This window comes from Thunnus maccoyii, chromosome 7, assembly GCF_910596095.1.
Source record: "Thunnus maccoyii chromosome 7, fThuMac1.1, whole genome shotgun sequence".
In the NCBI taxonomy this organism is placed as follows: domain Eukaryota; kingdom Metazoa; phylum Chordata; class Actinopteri; order Scombriformes; family Scombridae; genus Thunnus; species Thunnus maccoyii.
The window spans coordinates 24,282,146-24,304,681 of NC_056539.1; the positions used below are offsets into that span (position 1 = coordinate 24,282,146).

Sequence of the window (22,536 nt, forward strand, 5' to 3'; positions counted from 1 at the left end):
TTGCTATTATTATACCATTCCGATTGACACACCAGATGCACCCACACCTCTGATCACCATTCAAAGTCGTGTCACTTACATCTGTCACTCTTTTCAAGAATTATGTTGCTTTCCAAAGAAAATCTATTTATTCATTATAACTATTTGCTTGTATCCAGATATCTTTTTTTTTTATTAAACCATTCTTTCCTTTTTAATACAACAAATGGTATTTACAGAAACAATTGCCCTACAGTGATTTTAGATTAGCTAAGAGATGTTGTTGTTATGCACACTGGAAAAGCACAGTTAATCAGAGGAAACTTAGTCATCTTGACTCAAACAGTGCGTTGTTTCCAACGTGGTATTGGACAAATATTTTGATCTTGCTAAAAAGTTGCCCTGTGCCAGTACTTAGAGGGGCAAAGGTAACCTGAAAATGTTAGGTTATTAGTTTAGAGTAGTTGACAAAATTGCTCATCTTAGTGAAATCGCTGGCCCATGCACTGAGGCCTTTGTAGTGAGGAATGTGAGATTAACGGGGACATTAGGACGTTACCAAGTTCGAAAAGCCACTTATCGTTAACGGCTTCAACATGTGCATGCTGTGTAGTGGGTGGGAAAGTCATTAACCACAAAGTTCAGCCCCCATGGCTCTGAGGTGTGTAGAAGAAAGTGTATGTATATGTGTGTGCGTGTGTGTGGGTTTGCATATGTTCATGTATAAAATGAAGGTTTGGTCTGGTCCTCGGCCATCCAGAATAGACTCCCGCCACCTGTGCATTGGGTAATGAGGGTGGCCCCTGGATGACTCTCTAGCAGTATTATGTGTGTGTGTGTGCTGGGGTTTCTGGTATGGAGGTGTGAGAAAGGGAACATTTGGTTTAAACTTTATGAAGTGGAGTGCAGTAGTCAGATGTTGAGCATCAAACAGCAGCAATGGAAATGAGACCAACTTACTGGGAGGTAGCAAACAAGCCAGACATTCATTTTCTACTTGGGTTTCATGTTAGGATGTGGACAAAATATTGCATTCCATTCTGATATGACTTTAATTTTTCAGTAAACACAGCTTGTGTGAGTTCTTGGCTTTAGCTGATGTCCACGGTGTGTTTACACCACCAGGATTTCCTCACTCTGTCCGCTGACATCTGCAAACATACCTGTTGAGAAAATATTCCAGAATCCAGAGAGGAAAAAAAAAAGGTCAACCAACTTCATTTATAGTTTGTTAACTACACTTTGTGGTGTGCTGTGCAGCAAATGGTCCATGTCTGTGTCTGAAATGACTACCTATTTACTTTATAGTGCGCTGTATTTACCCTCCACCATTTTATTTTTGATTGTCCGAGTGTGTAAATTTATCCGCTATGTAGTGCCCTCAAAAATGCCACAAGGAAAAGAAAAAGTATTATCCATTGCATGTCCGCTACTTTCTGCTGCTGACGTTCGTAGATGCAAAAATTACCATTGTGCGACTCTACCACGGATGTGTGAAGAGACATCCAATACTACATCAAAGGACTCTACAGCTGAAGGTGATGACCCAAAAGGATGATGATTAGTCAGTGTCAGACATCTCAGAATGTTTCTCACTAACGAGTAAACTGTTTAAAGGACCAATGTGTAGGATTTAGTGACATCTAGCGGTGGGGTTGCAGATTGCAACCGACTGAATAACCCTCCCCTTCCAAGCATGTAGGAGAGCCTACGGTGAAACTTGCGAAAAACGCAAAAGGCCCTCTCTAGAGCCAGCATTTGGTTTGTCCGTTCTGGGCTACTGTAGAAACATGGTGATGCAACATGGCGGGCTCCGTGGAAGAGAAGCTGCTCCATATGTAGCTATAAAGGTCTCATTCTAAGATTACGAAAACATAACTATTCTCATGTTCTTGTGATTATACACTAATTCAAACATACTTATCAATATTATATTCCATTTCTGCCAAATCTATTCCTCTAGATGCCACTAAATTTTACACACTGTACTTTAATGTCTATTATATAGGAAGTAGTGAATGAGGGAGGGAGGGAGTGATTTCTGACACAGCCCATCACAAGTTTAGTGCTGTGTTTCCTATGTTTATTTGTTTTGGGATTTTTGAAAACTGGAGAAGAATAAAGTGCAGGAAGATAACAGTGAATTAATTCATACATACTTCAGGAGGAATCAAATAAAAGTGACTCACATTAGTCGCCTCCTTTACTTATGTTAAGAAACATTCGATTTTAAGACTCAATGCTAAATTGAATGACTTCATAAATTGTCACTTTTTGCTTCTCATTGAATTGAAATTAGTGCAAATTAGTTGGCTATTAATGAATCAATCAACAGCAACTTCATCAACAACAATTTTTATTGTAAAATTAATCATTAACAGCCATTTATCAACCACAAATGTCAAACTTTTATAGGTTTGAGTCTCTCTAATGAGAGTATAGTTTTATATCATTTTGAATTGAAGACCTTTGGGTGTTGGACTGTTTAAACGTCTCAACAAATAGTTTGAACATGTCACCTCAGGATCAGGAAAACTGTGAAACTTTTCTGACTTTTTTTAGATTAAACAATTTATGCATTAATCAAAAAAATGAGTGAGAGATTGATCCTTAATGAAAGTTATTGTTATCTGCAGCCCAATAAAAATATATATGAAAAAAAAAGAAGTCAGCAATGATTTGAATTACTGATTAGCAGGGCAGCGACAAACAGGAAAGGAAAGTGTTAATGTGTGACTCAGAAACTCATTTTAGGATATAAAGTGTGTACTTAAAACATTATGTTGTACCAAAGTAAAAAGAGACTCTAAACTTTGAGCAAACAAGGAAATAAGTTTCCTCTCAGCCACATCCTGGGGAACAGCATCGTTCCCTGAACCTATTATAGGACAGTGTATGAGAACACAGAGTGATTGATGGGTGGGGGAGTCCGAAAGTTAGAGCGTTCATTCATTTAAGGAACATAACGTTTAAAAGATAACAGCTCCAGTAACTATAACATCAGCAAGGGCAAATAGCGCTTTACTCATCCTCCTCTGTCACCACATTCAGACACAAACACACATATTGCTTCCTCTGGCTTCATGTGGGTGAACCCTGTGTTTTTGGCTCTTTATTTCTCAGTGTGTGTGTGGCTAGTGTGTAGCCACTAAAATGTGAGTCACCAGTTTTCTATTTACACCTCTCTTTATGCTGCTTCCCTGGGTTTTCCACTACTTTCCCTTGTATGGTGTCATAGCTTAATTATAGCTCTTTGTGTGTGCACACACATGAGCATATATATGTTGTCATGTTCCAAAATTCCTCCTTGATGTAAAATCCTAAAAATACAGGGAAAAAACTGCAGACTGGCCTGCAGAGTTGGATCTTTTTGCACATACGTCGTGGATTAGATTAGACTGCGTGTCTTAAACACTCACAGGTCTGTGGTGCTGATGAGCGGATGGTTTGCGGTTCGAGCCAGGGCTGAGGGCCAGTGTGAGCCTGAATGAGCTGCCTGTGTGAGAGAAAGCATTCATGTTTATGTGTGTGCGTGGATGTGTGTGTGTGTGTGTGTGTGTGTGTGTTTGTGTGTCCAAGCTGCTCTGCGGTAGGTAGCTCTAATCAGCCCAGAGGTCAGTCAGCCAACCAGTCACGCTCTGAAAAAGACCAGAGACAACGGTCAGGTCAGGTTGCACAGAGATAGACGGACAGATAAAGGCAGGTAGACAGACCCGGTCAAGCACGAAGACAGGCGGGGGAGGAGGGGAGGGGGGGGAGAAAAGACGGCAGGTAGACACACAGACAGGTGTAATAGACATTCATGAAGACAGACAACCTGACAAAATCATACACAGGCTAAAAAGTGGACTGATATGAAGGCAGACAAGTAAGCAGAGAGACAGGCAGAGGGGTGTGGACAAAGGCTTGTTTGATTCTTCTCAGAGATAAAGCCTCTGCGTCTTTCTGCAGCTTTGTGACTCCCTGTCATTTGATCGGTTGAACCAGGGATAGATGGTGATAAAGTTGTAGGTTGTATAGGAGTGACTCTCACCTGAAACCAGGACAAGAAATTCCAAGGCAGTAAATCACAGCTGGAATGGCAAAGCACCAAGCGGCATGGCTTTGTTCTTTCAGCCACAGAAAGTGAGACAGACAGAAAGACTCTTTTACCGCATCAACGCTGTGAGGGGATATTATATCTGATCTCAGCAATTAGATCCATTCTTCTTCTTGCTGGTGACTATTTTTCATGGTTGAGTCATAATTGAACTTGATAATTCCGAGTATTCTCTTCATTGTCACTGTTGGAAGTGAACTGAAACAGAAAGACAGTTGTCGATGTAACAGTCCGATGAGGCAAGGTCGAGGACCGTATAACAACCACTGTGTTGTGATACTTGCTGTTTGCAGGATGTGGGCCACCATAAAGACTAACGTTGACACACACACACACACACACACATACACACATACACGGACACATAGACCAATTAGGAGCTCCTGTCGGGAATGTTTAGACCTCAACATGAGCTTTTTGGGAAGAACTTTATTTTCTGTTGAGTGGAAGTTAGTCATTACGCATTCACATCTGTGTGCACACACTCTCACAAACAAGACGTACACACACACACTGTAGCTGTGTTTATTTCTGGTCATCTGGGGGTGATTAATGCCTCATATTAAATAGACTTTCTACTGCGCCTCACCACAAACACTGACCACAGTACACACACATAATATGTACACTCACTTTCTTTCTCTGTCCCTCTCACACACACACACACACACACTTTTTATCGCTGCATCTGGCAGAAGTGTGATTTATATCTCTCTTTCAAACACTAAAGGGTGTGCGCAGCTGTGCGCATGCATGTTGATTGTGCACATATATCTGTGTGTGTGTGTTTTTGTCCATATGTATGTGTGTGTGTGTGTCCCTGCCGTTGCATCCAGTAATATCAGGTTGTTATTCTTTAACAATGATTACTGTCGACTGAGCGGCCATCAGAGCCATGTGGAAGTCCTTTAGAGCAAGTGTTTCTTTTCATTGTGGGTCAGTTCTGTTTCTGACGGGTCTCTCGTGTCTCAGGCTCAGAGATTCTCCCTTGGATCCCAGACAAAATAAAAGTTTAAGACCTTGTGTTTATAGAGTAGGTATGAAATATGGCCATGTGAAAATCCACATTTTGCACTTTTTGGTTCAAAGTCATGGATCATAAGCTGGGTTGAACTGAAATTCTCTTGATATTTTTCAAGTATTGTCTGTTGTGAGAATTACTATATGGATTTGATTTGTGCAGGAACCATAAAATGAACAAAAGCCTTTGGACCAAAATGTTTTGTGGGTCCTTTGGTTTTACATTGAGTTTTTTTTTAAATGAAGGCGACACATACAACCTTTACAGAGCCACAATAAATGCATTTGTAAATTTTAAAATGTTCTTCCACGATATATGAAAATACAGTATTTAAAGTTGGCTTTCCATTAATAAAATAACACTGACGACTAAACTCCAGCCAGACGAACAGCAGTCACCAAAATTTATTGTATCCTGTTTCACAACTGGTATCCACCTCTTCTCGCCAGTCTCCTCTCTGCTCCTATTAACTAATATTTATTTCCATCTTTCACCTTCTTTTGTCAGTCTCCCTTTGCTCTTTTCAACTTCCTCCCTCCCTCCCATTTCCTCTCAGTCTCCCACATCCAACTTCTCTTCTCTTCTTCCAATCCTCCCTTTCCTTCTTTCTTTCTCTGACTTTTTTAACATGTGCAGCTGTTATGCCGCAGACAGACATACACACACTCTGAGACCCCACGAAACCCCGCTTTGACCACTGTTTAATAACCATACAGCACACAGGCCCGTCTACACTGCCTTGATTTGCTCTGACAGCTAATGTGTCCCATGAAATTGACTTGAGATGAATGTGTGTATATGTACATCCACATGTGTGTGTATTAATGTGTGTGTTGGAGAGGGGGGGAGACGGTGAGAGAGAAAGAAAAGATGAGAGCTGAAGAGGAGTGACAGAGAAGGGGGGATGTTATGACGAGGAAGACAGAGGAAGAAAGAGAGCGTGAAAAAGATTAAGAGAGGGGATGAAGATGTGAGGCCAGCGGGGAGAAAAGCAGCTTTATATCTGCTCGGTGAAAATCTGGAGATGTTTAACTGGCCTCACTGTCCTCAGTTCTTTGAGTGGAGCATCCACAGTATTTCATCACAATGATTTTCAAGTCCTCTCCTGTAATTTTTACAGGAGTTGGCTGTGGAGAGACTAGAGAGAGAGAGGTGGAGGGTACAAATGAAAGGCAGAAAGAGCGACAGAGTGACCAAAGTAAAGGGTAATCTGGATGAGTAGCAGAAGGAGGAAGAAGTGGGAATGTAAAGTGCGTGTCTGTGTATTGCTTTCAAATCCTCCAACTGTTTCTTCCTCCTTCAAAAGACGGGTAAAAGGGTGGTTGGTTAAATAAACCATCATTCTACTGGAAGATGAATATTCATCCCATCCAGATAGAGCATCCCAGAGCACGTCGTTGAATGCCTCCCAAATCCAGGGTGTTGATCTGTAGCTGAGCAATTAGAGCAGAGCAGACTCTACATTTAAAATCCACCCTAACACAAGGTCAGGTACAGGCATCTGGCAACATTAGAAAGACATTCTGGGAAATGCGGGGAATTTGTTATAGAAGCCAAAAGTACTGAAAGCAGTGAATTATAACGCTCCATCACAAAAAAAGAAAACTTAACATCACAAAGTGAATACTCTGAATGGATCCAAAGGTGGAATTTGCTTCACAGTAGCACCGCAAATATAAATTCTGCAGTGCTAATGCAAATTAAAGTTACCCTGAGGAGTTTTTGACCACTAGTAGCACAATGGAGCAGTATTTTTATGAGCGGGTCCTCATTTTGTTTGTCTCGTGCCAAAGCTTAACACATAACACATGCATGTGTGAGAATGCAGGGGTATCCCAGTGTTTTCACATAATTTCACTGATTGACAGGTGGCAGTAATATACCACAAAAAGCAGCAAAATGCAGTGAAAAGGAAGCAAGTAATTATCAAAAAATCAGACTTACAGATGTTTTAAGAGAAAGGAAGTGCATTCAACATGTTTGTTAGACCTCTACGATACACATAATGTGTACAAAAGAACCCCACAGGGCACCTTTAATTGTATGACAGTAAATTTTTACTACCAGCAAATATCCAGCAAAGCACATCACACTTAACCATGTAAAAGTTTTTGTTCTCTTGTTACGCCTGATTTTGTCCTGGACATGTTGCTCCTTTACCACATGACCATATCAGAAAGGAACATGTGTTATGCTGTTGAATGTCTGCAAAAGTATGTTTCCTAGAAGTGAAGCTAATGAAACTTTGGAGGTGGAATTTGTGTCTGTGTAACATTTCAAGCACAGATTAGTGAAGTTATTCCTGATTATGTCATTAAACAGAATTAATGGGAGGAGAATGTGATTGCTTCTCCGCTATAGCAGCTGCTTCAAAACATTTGAGAGAGTAAATAAACTCCTCTACTTGTGTGAATTACACTGCTATTTTAAGACCTGTGTCCATGGCAACTCTGTCAATTATTTTGCAATCAGCAGCAGCACCTGGGTAGCTTTAAAAGTGCCTTTTAAAGACAGGAAAGACAGGAGGAAACATAGAAATTGTGGGTGAAGGAGGAAGGTGTTTTTTCTCCCTGCCTCTTGAGTGATACCATGACACCCGTCTCTATGTTTCTTCTCTCATCCATTCTTTTTTCCATTCATCATTCCCCACAAACTTGTTACTAATCTTTTCATTAGGGGTTTAACCATTGCTTTAATCCTCCACTGCTTTCTTTTTCTTCTCTCTCTTGTCTATCTTTATAGGAGACTGCTTTTTCCGTAGCCCCAGCATTATCCCTTGAAACAACTAGCACAGATTACTGTTAAGCCAACGGTGTCCACCCCACCAGTACTCATTTGGTCTTAAAGGTATACTAGCACTTGTATGATAGAGAAACACACTTTTATTTATTTATTCACCAAACTTATGTTTAAGAATAATCTCATAGATGGAATTTCTCTGTAGACATTCTGAAACTCAGCCGCACTCCTTGTGTCTCTTCTCTGAAACCTGACTGCCTCTTCATTGCTGCCAACAGCTGGACAACTGAGGCAGTACTGAGCAGCTGAGCAATGGATATGGACAGTGGTGAGAGTATGAGAGGAATGAGGCAAAGAAAATTTGTGGAGAACTTGGAGCTCTTCCGATTTTCACACATTCTCAATGGCCAATCTCTGCAGAAAGCAGGCGAGACGGATGATTTGTCAGTTGTGGAAATGTGCAAAAGTTGCGAGGGGAAGCTCTCCGTGTGTTACAGAGGGAAAGCAGCTTTGAATCACACTTAGACCGTCCAAGCAGCGCTTCTTTGTAAGTATGTCACAGCCTTAATTCCTTGCTGTCACATTTTCAACTACAGTGTCATTCCATGGCTGTTCAAGTGACAGTAAATACTTCGCTACTAGGCTTGTAGGTGACATAAGTCCCCAAATTTGTACGTCAAAGTCCAATTTTACCAAAATAAATTTGCATCTGTTTTGAATGTTCAGAGTGAGTCTCTAACCTTTAACCTCACCACTTCAACCCCAACTCTAACCCCTTAACCCTCATCATACCAGCAGCACAAAGGCTAAAAGTGTGTGTGGGTGTGCAGAATGAGATGAGCTTGGTTCAGGCTAAATACAGCTCACTCAGGACAGGGTTTAGGAGTCGTTAAGAGGGCTTATCCAACACACACACACACACACACACACACACACACACGCTGGAAGTTTGCACACAAGTAGACATGAACACAACATAGACAGGCAGACAGACACACACAGACACACACTCACACACATACACACCAGAGGCTCATAGTCTCTGGAGGCACACACACGACAACATGCAGGTTCGCAAATGTGTAAATGTGTCTAATAGTTGTTTTGATGTTGGATGATGGCATCATGATTGTGCCGATGATGACAAAGCATTTCAGAGTGCAGGTTGCCACACTGACTATTTTACCAATGCAAGTTAAAACAGCTGACCTGGTTTCAGCCTGCATTTTAAATCATTAAAGTGATTAAAAATCTCCCAAAACTATTTAAAAAAATGAAATAAAAACTCATTGATGGGGAAGAAGCTGTTGAAAAGAAGCTGCAGGGTGATTCCTGTGAAGTGTTGTTGCGCACTAGCAGTAACATCCACATTGTGAAACCAACAGGGCTAATGGGAAGTAGCACTAAAATGATTAAGTGATTAATCAACTCATGGATTGACAGAAAAGTAATGGTTAACAGGTCTGATTATTGGTTAAGCGTTTAAGTAATTTATTAGGCGACAACACTTACTGTCTACAGCCATGCCAGCAGCTCTGTGAGGCTGTAATTAGGCACAGTGGTGCTTTGAGTTAAATGTTCAGATCAGCATGCTAACATGCTATTTAGCAGGCATAATGTTTTACCATCGTAGTTTATCATGTTAGCAGGCTAACATTTCCTATTTAGGACTAAACACAAATAACAGCTGAGGCTTATGGGAATGTCATTAGTTCTGCAGTTATTTGGCCATAAACCAAAATATTGAGTAAACTGAAATTTTTACCTGATGGTGGCTCTAGATGCCTGTTTTCAGCTTTCCCTTCATCCGACTGACGTGAATTTGTAGTGAAGCTTGGAAATGTTACAAGAGATAAAATACGACTCAGGTGTGCTTCCAGCTGGGTTGAGGCTTTTAAAAAGGTCCAAACCTGAATGAAGAACGTAGAGAACACATCAATAAGACACTGGACTAAATCTCTCAAGACGTCAGTAAAACTGAGTAAATTAAAGTCTTTTGTACAGACATACATGGTTCCCAGAGGATCAATCCTGTCGACTTTGGTGATCTCCTGACTTTTCCTCCACCTCCACCAGGATGTTGACATTTTTGCTTTTTAGTGACATGTCTTGACAACTATTGGATGGATTGCCACGTAATTTGGTGCAGCTAGACATTCATGGCCACCTGCCACGAGCTGGTCAAGGTTTTCACTAACTTTATGAAATATGTCCACAGACATTTATGGTGTCCAGACAATGAAGAATCCTAATGACTTTGTTGATACTCTGAGTTTTTCCTCTGGTCCCACCATAAATTTAAAATTTGTGGTTTTGAATAAAATATTGCAAAAATTATTGGATGGATTTCAATGAAATGTGTTTCAGACATTAGTGTACCTCTCAGGATCAATATAGTCATTTTTACTGTAGCGCCATCATTAGATCAAATGTTTTAATTGTTTAACAATTTGGTTTACAACCACATACTTGAAATATTCCCACCAGCCTAATTAGTACTCTGTGTTAGTGCTAATAAGTGAATATTAGCATGCCAACATAAACTAAGATGATGAACAAACAATATACCTGCTGTAACATCAGCATGTTAGCATTTAACTGAATCAAAGCACTTCTGGATACAACCTCACACATCCACTAGCATGGCTGTAAACATTTATAGATTGAAAGATTAGTTGATTTATTGAAATAATAATTGATAATCACCCTAATGGGAAGTGTCATATATATGTGCTGTATATATATTTTCAGTTATATGGATCATGACATTATTTCTTAATGGTTATAACATGGGTACCAAAACTTGACAATGATGTACTGTAAAAATGCTAAAAAATGCTTCATGTAGCACAGGTAAAAACTCTTTCTTCTCTTCTTTTCATTATCGATTAACCTACTCATTATCTTTTCAATTAATTGATTAATTATTTTGGTCAATAAAACATCAAAACTGTGAAAATGTCCATCACAATTTCCTAGAGTCCAAAGTGATGTCATCAAATGTCTTATTTTTTCCAAACAACAGTCCAAAACCCAAAGATATAAACATTTCTGTAATGTAAGACAAGGAAAAGCAGCAGAAATGTAAGAACCTGAAACTTTCTTGGCAATTTTGCATCAATTAAACCTAAATGATTAATGATTTATGATCAAAATAGTTGTTGATTAATATTCTCTTGATGAGCTAATCAATTAATCGTTGCAGCTCTATGCAGGTCTACATTACCTTGTATGTTCAGTAACAAATATGGAGTATCACTTTGTTTCGCCACATTTTATTTACAGAATAAATAAAGATTTGGAAAGCTGGAGAGACTTCAGCTTTTGGTGTTTGGTTTGGTTCATGTGTATTTCTGTTGCTGTGGTCGTACAGTATGATGACGTCTCCTTCTGTCACAGTGGTTATAGCAGCCATGTTTACTGGTGGTCTTGACTCACCAAGCAGTAACTGTACACACATGCGCACATGCAGACACACATAAACATACATCTCACCAAGTGACGTCGTCTCTGTCCAGTTCAGAAGCCACAAATACAGTGTGTTAAGTCATTTTGCGCCCGGAGGATAATTATGTAAATAAGAGAAAGGATGAGTGTGTGTCTTTCTGCATGGCAGGTTTGCTCTGGTTATGTAATTTGGTCAGTGACCTTTTAACAATATTTTGCTTTTGGTTTCTTTGTAAGTTGCTCCGAACACAGACAGAAGGCGTCAAACGCATGATTTGTCTGTGAAAGATTTATTTCTCTCTCTGTGTTTGTTTTAATCCTCGTCCTCTCCGTTTCTTCCAGAGTGACCAAGTTCTGGTTTGGTGTGAAAACCACAGACGCTGCGCACAGGTAAATACACATACACACACAAACCTGTACTACTATGAGGATGTTGTACTGACTTGCATTCACTCAGGTTTACAGTCATAACTATAACCTAACTCTAAAACCAAGTCTTTGGTGCAAGGTTAAAGACTAGTGATTCAACATTTGTTAGCAGTACTTCCAACTTGGTTGTGTGTGCCAGCAGCCATGGTTGGACTTGTTCATGGGTAATAAGCTGGTGAAGACCAGTGATGGTGGATCATGGGAGAAAGCTTGAACCCATGTGTTATGCTCGTCTGGTGAAGCAGCTGTAGCATTTCCCAGTGCAATAGTAGATGTACCAGTGACAAATAACATAGTGCAAAGGGAAATTGGGCATTTCAAATCTGTGCCAAATGAGGCAGAAATCTGAAATGTCTTAACTGTAAAATAAATTGTTAACCTTATGTGTCTCCACATATGAATAGATATTGTTTGAAACTTTTGTATCTTACCAGACAGCTCTAGTGTAACCTTAAACCGCATCTGTATTATACCTTGGCCATGATAAATTAAAATAAATTAAAAAGTCACTTTGGATAAAAGCGTTTGCCAAATGACAAAATGTAATGTTTATGATTGGCTGGCACATTATTGCAAAATTGTATAACAGGATACCTCAAAAAAATATTTTGGTTAACAGTTTGTACACAAGGTATATTAACATAAATGCACTTAACCACAGAAACAACGTGTTTCTGCTTCACATTGTCCGCTAACTGTCACTGGTGGAGGAAACTAAATCACATGTTGAACTGCAAACAAAAAAACAATAAAAAAATGGACGATGATTTGTTTTTGCTTGTAGTAAGTGGCAATAGAAGAAGTTTTATAATACACAACAATGTACCTTGATCCTAGAAAGTAATAAACTTGATGCACAATACAAAGCAGCCTCTGCCTCAAGAGGCAAAGAGACAGAGTGACAGAGTCCTCAGAGTCTTTCTCTCCCTTCACTTCTCTATGGAATCTTTACACTCACCGCACGACTCCTGTAATAGCAAAGGTTGTGTTTTCAGTTAAAATAATGTCCTCCCCTATATCCCCATTATCCATCCTCCCTGGAGCAGAAATTAGCCCCTGTTTATTCACTTAACACTGCCTGCCAGGAGGCCTCAGTGTGTGTGTGTGTGTGTGTGCGCTAATTCATTGTTTGATTCATGAGTAGTTTCCATACTGATTATTTTTAGCTGCCAGTCTGTCCACTCTGCAGCAGTTCCAGCTTGTTACAGCTTTCTGGTTTTAGACTGCTGGTCCCACCTCAGAGTCACAGTCTGCCGTGGGTGGATAAAACTGAGACTGAAGCAGTTTAATGCAAATGATCATGTTCTAAATCAGAAAGGCTAAAAGCTTGTCAGGGAAAATGTGTTATATACTGTAAAAAAAAATAAAAATTACCGTACATTAGGAGGAACGCATATTTTAATTTTAAACAAGGAGATTATAAATACTTTTACGGACTAAAGAATGATGCTGTGCTATTTGCAGGCAAAACACGTCTGTGAAATATCTGTCCACCATGACCTTTTACTTACAGACTTTAACTTACTCAGTATTAATGATGTCTTGAGAGATTCAGTTCAGCGTCTTATTGATGTGTTTTCTGCACTCTTCGTTCAGGTTCAGACCTTTTTAAAAGCTTCATCCCAGCTGGAAGCACACCTGAGTCGTAATTTATTTCTTGCAACATTTCCAAGCTTCGCTACAAATTCACATGACAGTTGGATAAAGGAAAAGCTGAAAACAGGCAGAGTGAGCGTTTTTTTTTTTTTTTTTTTTTTCTCGGCAGCGCATATCTCAGTAGAGTGTGTGTCGAGGTCAGCATGGGTTAATGTCAACAACAGCCAAGAGCACGTCCCGCCCAAAACTACCACCAACAGATTGTTGCAGAGGATACCACACTGAGCGAAACATCAGACATCAGCTTTCAACTATACCTAACCCCCCACTACCTCAAACAAAAACACACAGCTCCTTTGACCTCAACCAAACTTTTCTCTTTCCTTGCTTTCCTTCCTTTGTTTCTATTCCTGATGTTTAGAGTTCAACAAAGAAACAAAGAAAATGAGAAAAGAAAATATTTTCTAGATTAATACTGTGTCTAAACTTTATTACCCTGGCTTCGGGTCTTGCTGTTGTACATGTATGAATACCAGTGTGGCACTATGTTGTAACCGTGGTCCAACAGCAGTCTCAGAGACTGGCCAGTGGGGGCTGGCTCTGCGTAGACCACAATTTTCCTCTCAGACAGCCTGATACTGCACAGACATGCACAGTGTCTCCTCTTGCTTGTTTCAATTGCAAACTTATTAATTCTTACCATTTTACAGTCTGTTGAAAGTGGATACAGTGCAATTTGTAAAAGTCACCACGGAAAGCCAATGAAAATAAATTAGAACAGAAACAAATGTGTCCCAGTCCTCAGCAATAATTGCCAAGATTAATCAAAATAATGAATTACACAGTAGAGGAAGTCCACCACTGTTAATGCTCCCAAGGTGTGAGCGTTTGTTAACACAATATGTTTAGTGCTTGCTGTTTTTTTTATTGATTATGTGCCTTGGGAACATTACACAGCCTACACAGTCCACTTCATTATTGTTTTATAAGGCTATTAGACTAAAGTGCCCTATTCTTCTCGATTCTGTTCTGCATTTGTTCTAGTAAAATATTTGATATAAGAGGGCAAACCACAGAATTAAAGACAGACAGACGAGGGTATGGTTATAAATGTTCTGATACTAGTACAGATGCTCACAATACTTTTTTTCATAACTTACATTTAGGAATACAAACAGTTTAACCTGACCGATCTTTTGGTTTTTGAAGTTGATACAGATGATGATATTTGAGCATTTAAAAGAATCCAATAATAATATTAGTACTGCAGCTAAAGATTATTTTCATTATCGATTAATAGAAGAAAATGACTATGACTAAACGATTATTCAATTATCAAAAAAGTTGGAGATCAATTTTCACTTGGCTAATTAATCAGCTAATAGTTGCAGCTTTAAATAATATATTGGCAGATTGTCATGTTTTTATATAAACATTTAACAAAAAAGTTATTTTGATGAGGAACCTTAAAGCTATAATATGTAACTATTCTGCATTAAAATGTCTAATAACTAGACCTATGTTATATATTTTGTTGAGTTGTGTACTTACATTATCCCAATTTTCAAACCCAGAGAAGTCTGTAATTTTAATCAAGGTAATGGTCTGTTTCATTTGGTCGCCTGTCAAAGGCGTCATACCCCCTCTACCAAAGAGTATATGTGCACAAGATGCATGCGTTGGCGTTGTGTTTGTCTGCTACAATGGCGTCTACCAAAGAGTATACACCCACAAGATAATACATCGGTGTTGTGGTTGTTCGCCAGAAACTGTAATAAATTGACTTTTATTCAGTCTTAAGCCACATTTTTATGATAAACTTTTTAGATCATGGTTGTTTTTAACTTTTGGAGAGGAGGAGACCTCTGTGGATAATTCGGCTCCTGGTAAAAACATCCTGAACTCGCTCGGCTGTCATTGCCTGAGACAGGAATGTAACACGCTCTCATGCGCACCCCGAATGACAGCCACACAGAGAGGTTTTGATGGTCCACCAGCCCAAAAATGTATTTTTGATGGCCCACCGGGGTTTGTCCCAGTATGTCTGATGGCCAGTAGTTACACCACTGGCTGTAATCTATTGTTGTGGCTAAACTGTTTTGAGCGTGACACAATCCCCATGAATTGACTCGTTTCATTATAAGAATTTGATCCATTTAGTCCGATAACATTTGGAAAGTCTAGGAGAACCGCACAATTAACGGCCAAATGGCCAGCGCGGGAATGTTGCGCCTGACACGAGATTTAAAAACTCTGTGTACTATGAAATACAGAGAGATTTATCAGGCGGTGATAGACTTAATCAGTGTTGAGTGAACCCGTTTGGCAAGGGCTTGAATATAACGGACGTTCATTTATAGGTAGAAGTTCCGCACTGCAAGTTTAAACATATCTTTGCTAATTCTGTACAACAAATTTTTTGTTACTTATTAGCTGACAAACCCATTGATACTGCTGATATCTGCCAATTTACTGGTCAGGCTCTAATAAAGAGAAGCCAAAGGCTAACATGTCAGGAACTGTCAGGAACTACCTGATCACCATTTTGATGGTGACATTTGATGCCAGCTTTCAGTACTTGAGTTTTCGATAATCTGTGCCACAGACGCATTTCATTTGGTACCAAAACAGTATTGAGGTTCAATATCCAGCTCTAGTTTTAGCATTTTCTGTAGTACAGTAAAAAAGAGAGAATGAAGGATTAGAAGGAGTAGAGTCCCCTGGTCATTAGCTGTTGATCTGTTGAAGGAAAAACACTCCTCTGCACAGTGTGATGTTTTAACTTTTTCTCTGGGGAGCCACATTTTTCTTATGTTTATAAAACCAATTTTAGAGCTATTAGTAAGGCAAATCTAACAAAATGTGACTTGGTCTCAACCTACATTCCACTGCAGGATCTCATAAAGCCTTTTGGCAGTGTAACATGCTCAATAACGTTTGACAGAGAGTTTTACAGAATAATTTGGGGACTCATATTAGCTTTCCCTCAACTCCTTTTTTGGTCATGATCCAGACTTTGAGCAATGTTGATCTATATTTTTCTCACTGAGTTGTAACATGCGTAACACATCGTCACACACCCACCCACACACACACACAAAATGGTGTGCTGAGAAACTAAAGGATTACTTTAATTTTCCCATGTCATCTATTTCAAATAGGATGCTTTGATTGTTTGTTGAACAAAAAGCCACAAAAAACAAGCAAGTTATTTGAAATTTTATGCATTTTCTTTGAATCATCCTCAGTTTCGGAGCCCTGGCAGCATTTGTTTAAAAAATGTTTGACTGCTATAAACAAAATTGCAAGACTTCCTGACAGATAGGAGACAATTATTTATAAATGAAGAATGCTTAAGAATAAAAAAAAAACACATTTCTCTAAGGTCACTCCTCCTGTGAGTGTAGTGCCTTTTACAGGATAAGAGAAAGAGGGAGGAAAAAACAGATAAAGGTAAGCAGCGTCTCATTGACTGTGCTTTTTTATCTGTTCCTTTGTTACATCAATACCCAGGATCTTACTATTGAAGACACACACACACACACACCAGGCAGATGTTGTACTAACACATATGGTTTGTGTCACATCATCAGTGGACTTTCTCATGGAAACACACATGGGAGTTGACTAAAACTACAGCCCTCACTCAAATCTTCCATCTGTCCATTTCCTCCTTCTTTTATCTCTTTCCTTCTCTCTCACACACTCACAGATCACACACACACACACACACACACGCGCAGTTGTAGTAGTAATGTGTACCAGGTGTGTGAGGCAGCGGGATGTCCACTAACAAACAGGTCTGATGCAGAACAACGGTGCAGAGGTATCAAGTCACGGTTACTCTTTCATTCCTCATAACTTAGTTTTAAGAAGTTCAAATTACTTGTAATACCAGCTGGATCAGTTCTGCGTGTTTACTGTCCTTCGATTTGTAATTTGTAGATTTCACCTTATACTTATAACTCAAACTGTACCCTCTCACATGTGAATTATATTTTAATTACATGTGAATCAATCTTCCCTACAATCAGTCAGTCTTCCCCGACAGGATTCCTTTCAAAATATAAAACATGAGAAGCTGCCACAAGAAGCACCACTACTCTTTTATTCATGCAACTTATAAGAGGTTCTTTGATGCCAACATAGAGGACAGGGGTGGTTCTTATTTTACCCCACTACCCTATTTAACCCTCTCTATAAATATTTCTATAAAAATGTCCACATATTTTTCTGAAGAAAAATATTCATCCATCAATTTTAAGTCATTTAGGGTTGTGAATGTCACTGTGTCTCAGCCACATAATCCACCTCCTCTTGGGGGTTTCTAAAGCTTTCCCAGTCTCCTCGCCGTTGGACGTGCCCAAAAAACCTCCAGAGGAAAGCTGCCTAATCCTTACAAGGCAAAGGAGCAGCAATTCCTTTGTGATGGCAGGGTTTTCCTTAACTTTTTTCTAATGGTGAAGACCCACTGGAAGCGAATGAATTGCACATTGTCGCCTCTGCTACTTCTCACTTCTCACTATGGCACTGGCTGGCAAGCACGTAGAGATATTTTTGTCACAGTGTCAACAAGTTTTTAGACTGTAAGTAGGGATGGGTATCGTTAGTATTTTATTCAATACCAATACTGCTTATTGAAACTGATACTTGATATTTTTATTGATACTACTCTCCATAATTTGGTGCAAAAAATAAAGATGTGACATGAAAACATGTGAAAAGATTCAAAAGTTACTCATTTACGAACATAACAGTTAAATTAGAAATACTTAAAACCAATGCTGTGTTCTGAGTTAATAACTACACTTATTTATATGACGATTAGGGCTGTAGTCAATCAAAGAAAGTCTTGGCTGACTGAAACTCTATCTACTCTTCAACCAATGGATTGTTTGATGGGGAAAAAAGTGATATTCATGTGATATAGTAAACAAGCCAAGTTAGCCCTCCAAGCTAGCGCATATTACCTACTTAGCAGGTGATATCATGGTGATAGCTAGTGACACTTTTTTTTTTGCTGACAATGAATTAACGTTACATAGATAACGATAGCAGCACTGTTCACTGTCACCTGCCCAGGAGCTTATCACTGTTTTGGTACTGACCAGTCAGGAATCAGTGCCAATTTAGTACCGGTTCTTGATACCCATCCCTACCTGTAAGCATTTCTTAGCAACCATTATGTAAGTAAGCAACTTGCTGCTCTCTCTTACAGTTTGCACTACCTCTTTGACCTTGTCCTTGTAATCTGGTGGAGAAGGATCGTATAAAAGTGGAATTCCCGAAATGGCATAAATTATTTTCTCCTCTACGGACATCTTCCCATAGATTTCTGGTCCACCATTAATCCACTTTATCAGTTTCACTGTGTCACTTCCAGGTGAATGTCACTCTCATTTGCATAAAGTTCACATTTTTTAACTTTCGACCCCTCCCTTTTTTTTGTGCTGCCGGTCAGACCTGCATCATGTGGAATCCACAATGCCTTGTGAAGAGATTCGCTCGTGTCCCAAAGAAAATGAATGAGGGTGAAGTTTGTGTCGCATCATGCTGCATTCAGCACCCAGCAAAGGAAACTCATCACAGTCTCCTTTATGGTAATTTTGGCCGTTGCCAAGATTAACCAGATGACTTAGAGCAGGGCTTTTCAAAGTCTGGACCTGAGTTCGCATCTGGACCGAATTACAAGTCAGTCTGGACCCAGCCCATACCTAGTGTTATGAATACAATACATTATGGAGTGTAACGTTTTCTATGGTGAAACTAATTTTCTAATGATCAGTAAGTTGTTAATGACGTTGAATATACCGTGTAGCTGCAGATCTTTCACAGCAGTCCTGTCCCCAGATAAATGTGGTTTTAATGTGGCTTATTTCCCTATTGTTGACATTGTTGTCATGGTGACGTTAACTGCTGGAGAGAGTGTTGTTGCTGCTGACTTCACGCATTAACGTCACACCGGAGAATTTGCTATCAGCTCCTAAATTGCAGACACAGAATGTGTCTCCTTTTATCTAGCACACAATTTCAACAACTAGTGTAAATATAGTTGTAAGCAGGGTCGGACTGGCCATTGCGAGCAATCTCAGTTGGCCGGTCACTCTTTGGTCTGCTTGAGCAGCCCGTTATACAAAAACAAGAGTGAGAGAGATGTGTCGTCGGCCCACTTTGATTATGCACCAACCCCCCCCCTCTGAGTTAAAAGTTTGAGAACCCCTGGCATAGATCTACTGGAAAATCTAGAGCTTTGCCTCAACCATGTGTTCACCACAAAAAAATCTGGTACAATGCTTACATCACTACAGACACTGCATCAACCTCCCTGTCACGCTTTACAGTCCTGAGTCTCACCTCTACTGCGCTGCTCTCAGCTGAAAATTGTGCGTTGGTTTGAAATGAAATCAGCACTCACAATGTTGTGATCAATAGGTAGGAAGAAATGGACGAGGAGGAATCACTTGGAAAGAGCTTCAGCAATCAGGCAGTCATCTCCCTGTGTTATTCTGAACCCCCTCCTCTGTCTCCCCCTTAGACTTTAACAGCGCTCATTATCATTTCACTTGCACAACCCAATACAACAGCTGCAAACAACAGCTTATATAAGCTTGCACATCTTCTGCTGGCATCATTTGAACTCTGCTTCTTTCTTCTACTTTTCCCACAGTCATCTCTATTCCTTTTGCTATTAACACTTGTCCACAAGTTTAATATGATATCTGGTTGAGATATGTTACATTTACTGGGCCATAAGTGCCAGTTCTGTCAAAATATTGTCAGAAATGCCAGCTTATGCTCCCACAGCAAAGGAATACACCAGGTATTAAAGTCTGATAAATGAATAGAACCAGCTAATCTGGTAAACTTCAACATGTTTTTAATAACCTGCGGTATGTTAAGTATTTTGACCTCAACCTGCCACCAACACATCCATTTCTTCATGGTCCATACTTCTGTCTTTTCTCTGTCCAAAAATCTTTATCACAGACCAGACAATTTAGCATCCTTCAGTGGCTGTGTTCTCTATTTTAGACAGAGAGGAAGCACAAGAAGTAATTGATTAGTGGAAACGCAGAGAGAGAGAAAGCTGGGGTAGCTTCAGTCGTAGGCAAGTGTGGGTGCGTGTGGTTCGAGAGGTGAAGAAGTTAACCACTGAACTATCTTGAGGCATTTGTCTTTTTTACTGTCTTTCCAATCTCTCTTTCCTTTCCTCTATTCTCTTTCCTGCTGCCTTTCCACTCCTTCCACAAGCTGCCGACATAAGTTAACTCTGGTTGTGTTGCATGTTTTTCCAAAGGCTTGGCTAAACTCTAACCTGCTTTTCAAAGGGATTTTTGGAATTTGTTCCGCTACTTTTCACTCAATTACCACAAAGCCTGAAGTGTGTGTGTGTGTGTGTGTGTGTGTGTGTGTGTGTGTGTGTGTGTGAGAGAGAGAGTGTATACATGAACATATGTGTGTGTATGCATATTTGAAATATAAAACAAAGATGCTTGTACCATCTGAAAAACTAGAATTTCATTTATTGTATGAGTTCAAGTGCAATTAATTATAATTAAGATTACCATGAATAGAATATATAGTATATCTGAGGAAAATCAAGAAAGTAAGTAGTAAGAAGGTCGCTGGTTTGATCCCCGGCTCCTCCGTTCTACATGTCAAAGTGTCCCTGGGCAAGATACTGAACCCCAAATTGCTCCTGTGAGTGTGTTTGTGAATGGTTGGGTGACATTTGGATAAAAAAAAGCGCTCTATCACTCCTGCTGAGCAGGTTGGCACCTTGCGTGGCAGCCTCTGCCATCAGTGTAAGAATTTGTGTGTGAATGTTGGCATGTGTTGTAAAGCGTTTTGAGTGGTCGGTAGACTAGAAAAGCGCTGTATAAATGCAGTCCATTTACCTTTTATATTAAACAAGCTGTGGTTTCAATCACAGTCACTCTGTTGTTAAAAAGCCTGCAGTTAGATACAGTATTTTCACCCAGGAGATTAAGGCCTATAGTTACTGTTATTATCACAGTATTTCAGTTTCACACTTGTAAGTCAGTTGTTTGGAGGGCTTCATACTTTCCTCACCACACCCTCAACTTCAAATCAGTAGAGACCTGTAAGTATAATCACAAAAAACTGTCAGTCTGTATCAATCTATAAACTGCATGTTACATTGTGGACCACCCGGTCAGATTTTGCAGGAAATCTACTGGATTGCTTTGCAGAATAAAACATGAAGATGATGCTATTCTTCACTGCAAACAGAGCTTCCAGGTTCTCAGAGTGGCTGATGATGGGAATAAGAGAAGCCAAACCAAGGAATCTTTTACAGAATAAGAAAACATTGTTCATACCTGTTGCTGTGTTGCAACAGAACAAAGTTTTTAAAATGTAGTCTTACCTTTAAGAGACATAAGCTGATAGTCTGATTGTAATTGAGCCAAAATGATTTCATTACATACTAAGGCATTGTAATTAATTCATAAAAAGATGATGACTAAAATGCTAATAAGGCAGGTTTATCAATGTGTCAGCAATAGAGTATCTAAAATTTAAAGTGAAAGCTGGCATCTTGTTTAGTCATTCTTTGATCAGATAGTTCCTAATTTATTTACACTATATTAACATTTTTAATATTTAGTTATATTTAATAATATAGAAAAACATATTTATGTTTGTCAAAGTAAGGTATCGAAAAAAAGTATTATTTTTGTACCAAAACTCATATATACTGTAATACTTCACATACTGTATGTGGAAAATATAAAATAAACCCTGAATAACTGATGACAAAGTGAAAACATAAATTAACATAAATAGTCTTTCACATTGCACCCACTGAACTAGTGACCGTGTGTATGGAGAGTGAGCACATCTGGTCTGTGGCTGTCTGTCTCTCTCTACCAACTTCTCTCTGGACCTGTTTCACTGTTTGTCTTTCATCTCCTCTCTCCTTTTCAACTGACACTCACTCCTTTCCCCCCTCCATCCTCTACGAAACCACATCTCTCCTCCCTTCCCTCTCTCGTTTCCTCTCCTCCCTCTCACTGAGTGTGGCTGTCATCCCTCTATCGTGGCAGGTGAGGCCATTAAACAGCAGGAGAGCAGGAGGGTTGAGAGACAAGGTGCGTGTTTGTGTGTATCTGTGTGTGTGATTAATTATTATACAGATACCAGAGGAGATCCTATGCAAACTGTTCACACATTCAGACGCAGGCCGAGTGATTAATCTCAGCTC

At 39.5% G+C, this 22,536-nt stretch overlaps 1 protein-coding gene and 1 long non-coding RNA gene across 3 annotated transcripts in view; one reads left to right on the forward strand and one right to left on the reverse strand.

Annotated features, from left to right (window-relative positions):
- The window catches only part of anos1b (anosmin 1b), a 53,056-nt gene that overhangs the window by 1,139 nt on the left and 29,381 nt on the right, over positions 1–22,536 (forward strand). The window contains exon 2 of the mRNA XM_042415708.1: positions 11,628–11,675. Coding sequence (XP_042271642.1) covers positions 11,628–11,675 — 48 coding nt within the window. The remainder of the gene's footprint in view (positions 1–11,627; positions 11,676–22,536) is intronic.
- LOC121899927 lies at positions 1,064–9,742 on the reverse strand. 2 transcript variants are annotated; one of them, XR_006096824.1, is made up of 3 exons: positions 9,604–9,742; positions 3,399–3,617; positions 1,064–1,142 (listed from the first exon to the last, which is right to left on the reverse strand). It is a non-coding gene; the product is annotated as an uncharacterized LOC121899927 (long non-coding RNA). The 2 variants fall into 2 exon arrangements; XR_006096825.1 differs by lacking the exon at positions 9,604–9,742 and adding an exon at positions 4,013–4,096.